This window comes from Penaeus vannamei, chromosome 13 (assembly GCF_042767895.1).
Source record: "Penaeus vannamei isolate JL-2024 chromosome 13, ASM4276789v1, whole genome shotgun sequence".
Classification (NCBI taxonomy): domain Eukaryota; kingdom Metazoa; phylum Arthropoda; class Malacostraca; order Decapoda; family Penaeidae; genus Penaeus; species Penaeus vannamei.
This window is the reverse complement of record NC_091561.1, coordinates 15331199-15333615: the sequence shown is the minus strand read 5'-3', so window position 1 is coordinate 15333615 and position 2417 is coordinate 15331199. Positions and strand designations below refer to the sequence as shown.

At 38.3% G+C, this 2417-nt stretch overlaps 1 protein-coding gene across 1 annotated transcript in view; it reads right to left on the bottom strand.

The window, feature by feature from the left end:
• Window positions 1-1874: 1874 nt before the first annotated feature.
• The window catches only part of LOC138863704 (uncharacterized), a 1739-nt gene continuing 1196 nt past the window's right edge, over window positions 1875-2417 (bottom strand). The window contains exon 5 of the mRNA XM_070128521.1: window positions 1875-2156. Coding sequence (XP_069984622.1) covers window positions 1875-2156 — 282 coding nt within the window. The remainder of the gene's footprint in view (window positions 2157-2417) is intronic.

Below are 2417 nucleotides of genomic sequence, written 5' to 3'. Positions count from 1 at the left end.
AGCGTTGGAAAGGTCTGTAATAGTAAAGGAGTTGCGAAAAGACGTATATAATGACAACTATGAAATATGAATTTTATAAGGAACGTAAGCAACAGTGTTCAATCCAAATTCAAAAAAATGTAATTTCATTTTTCACAATGGTTATAATTATTACATCAAAGGGAATTTACATACATATAAATATAACATGGAAATGAAATTATTAATTACCTGATCTTGTGTGGTACTTGGTTCCAGAGAACAGATCCTAATATTTGTGTTTGCAGCGCCCCTATATCTGATGTGATCTTCTGAAAAGGCATGAAGCGGCCGGAAAGGTGTGTGTGAATGGCAATATTGTGATTTGTAAATGAAATCATGTTATTGAAATCTTTATGAATACTTTGATTATGTATGCTTCAAATTTACCGCTTTTTCCATGGGATCTGGCTTTATATGAAACAAAAGTCATTATCACCAGAGATTATCTTTATTTATCATTTGTGATATTGTTCTTGTTTACTTATGCCTGTGAACAATGAGCTTTGTACAAGTAAATTTGTTGTAAATTTTGGTAATCCTTGTATATATTTCGTTGTATTCGTAGCTTGTTGACAGCTGCTTATTTCCTCCGGGACGACGCGATGTTTGTAGATTCCAGCAGTTATTGCTGAGAGCTCACAAATTTGTAAAATTTAATGATTTGGTTAGGAGAACAATGTTATAAACGTGTTCATTTTTTTTTCCTGTATATATTTTCTTTTAAAATAGATTAGTGATTTGGATATGCAATGTTCAGGATGGTCATGTGTGTTTGAAAGGATTTATTTTATCATTTTATTTTTATTATTATGTGTTTGGCCCTGTTTAACAAGATAACATACTTTTTACTGTGCTAATGTGTCAACAATCCACCAAGTGCCTATACCACAAATAGCAATCAGAGGCAGACAGGCTCGTGCTCGAGTTTATCGCGAGAACAAGTTAGTCCAGTCAGGGAGTTGTATTGAGGGTAGACCATTTGCGCCTTCGACCAGGGAGACTTGCTCTCAGCAGGAACAGCGCAGCTGAGCCTGAAAACCTTCGACTTTAATCTCATTGAGTTCTGGGGTCAGCCGTTCGAGTTTTCCTTCTCCATAATCTTCGATCTTGAGTTTCTTCTACAGTGCCTAGTGCCCTCATATCTTCTTTGACAGTATCTTTCCATCTCTTCCTTTGCCTTCCTACACTTCGCCTGCCTCTCACTCCATTTCCATCGTTCTTCTAGCCGGGTCTTCTTCAGCTCCTCTTTTCACATGGCCGAAATATCTCAAACGGGCTTCGCGAGCCTTCTGCCTTATACAGCATATTCCTGTCATTCTGCGAATGTCGGCACTCTCTCTCCTTTCTCTCAGTGAGATCGCTGCTATCCATCGAATCCAGCAAATTCTCTTCCTTCTCAAGTCTCTTCCCTATATAAGAGGACAGGTCTTTAGACAGTCTTATAGACCTTCTTTTTTAGTTTCAGTAGGATCTTATCCAGTACAACTCCAGTCACTTCTTTCCACTTCCTCCAGACTTCTTTTACTCTCAGTCTCACCGCCTTTTCTGTTCCTCATTCTGTAAACACTGACGTTAAATACTTAAATTCAGGACTTTGTTGGATTCTTCTTCCGTCTTCAGATCTTAATTTCATTTCCTCTCGGCCTGTTCTACTGCTTATCATTCCTTCTATATTAGACATATTCACCTATAATCCACCTTGTTCCATTTTCTCCTTCCAAGCTAGGTATCTTCTTTGCATCTCCTTCACTTTAACTAAGTCATCTGCAAAAAGAAGTTCCCACAAGGCTTGTGGTTCCTCCTCTCTAAGCTCTGATGTCAGTGTGTCCATGACTATTAAAAACAGAAAAGTACTAAGGGCTGATCTCTGGTGGAGTCCGACAATGACACAAAAGATCAGTGGCTCCACAAGGTGTGCGAACAAGGGTTTTTGATTCCTTGTACATCATCTTGATCAGTCGTTTGAGATGTTCCGGGACTCCCCTCTTCCTCAGGCACCAATATACGACTTTGCGTGGTACCTTGTCGTACACAATCTCAAGGTCGACGAAGCAGTAATACAGCTGACGGTTGCCCTCTAAAAACTTTTCCTGCACCTGTCTCATAAGGAATCCACCGTGCTTCTTGCCGTAAAACTAAATTGGTATTCATGGATATTAACTTGTCTTCTGAGACTCTTGTCTATTAATCTTTCTAATACTTTTAATATATGTTTTAATAACTTTATACCTCTATAACTTTTACCTTCTCAATTATCCCCCTTTCTTTTATAAATAGTAAACATGTCACTCAACTTCCAATCCTGCGGCATTTCTTCCGTTTTCCATAAACTTTTCTAGCAGTTAAAGTGTCCACCCAATACCAAAATCACCTAGTGTTTTCAACATTTCAACACA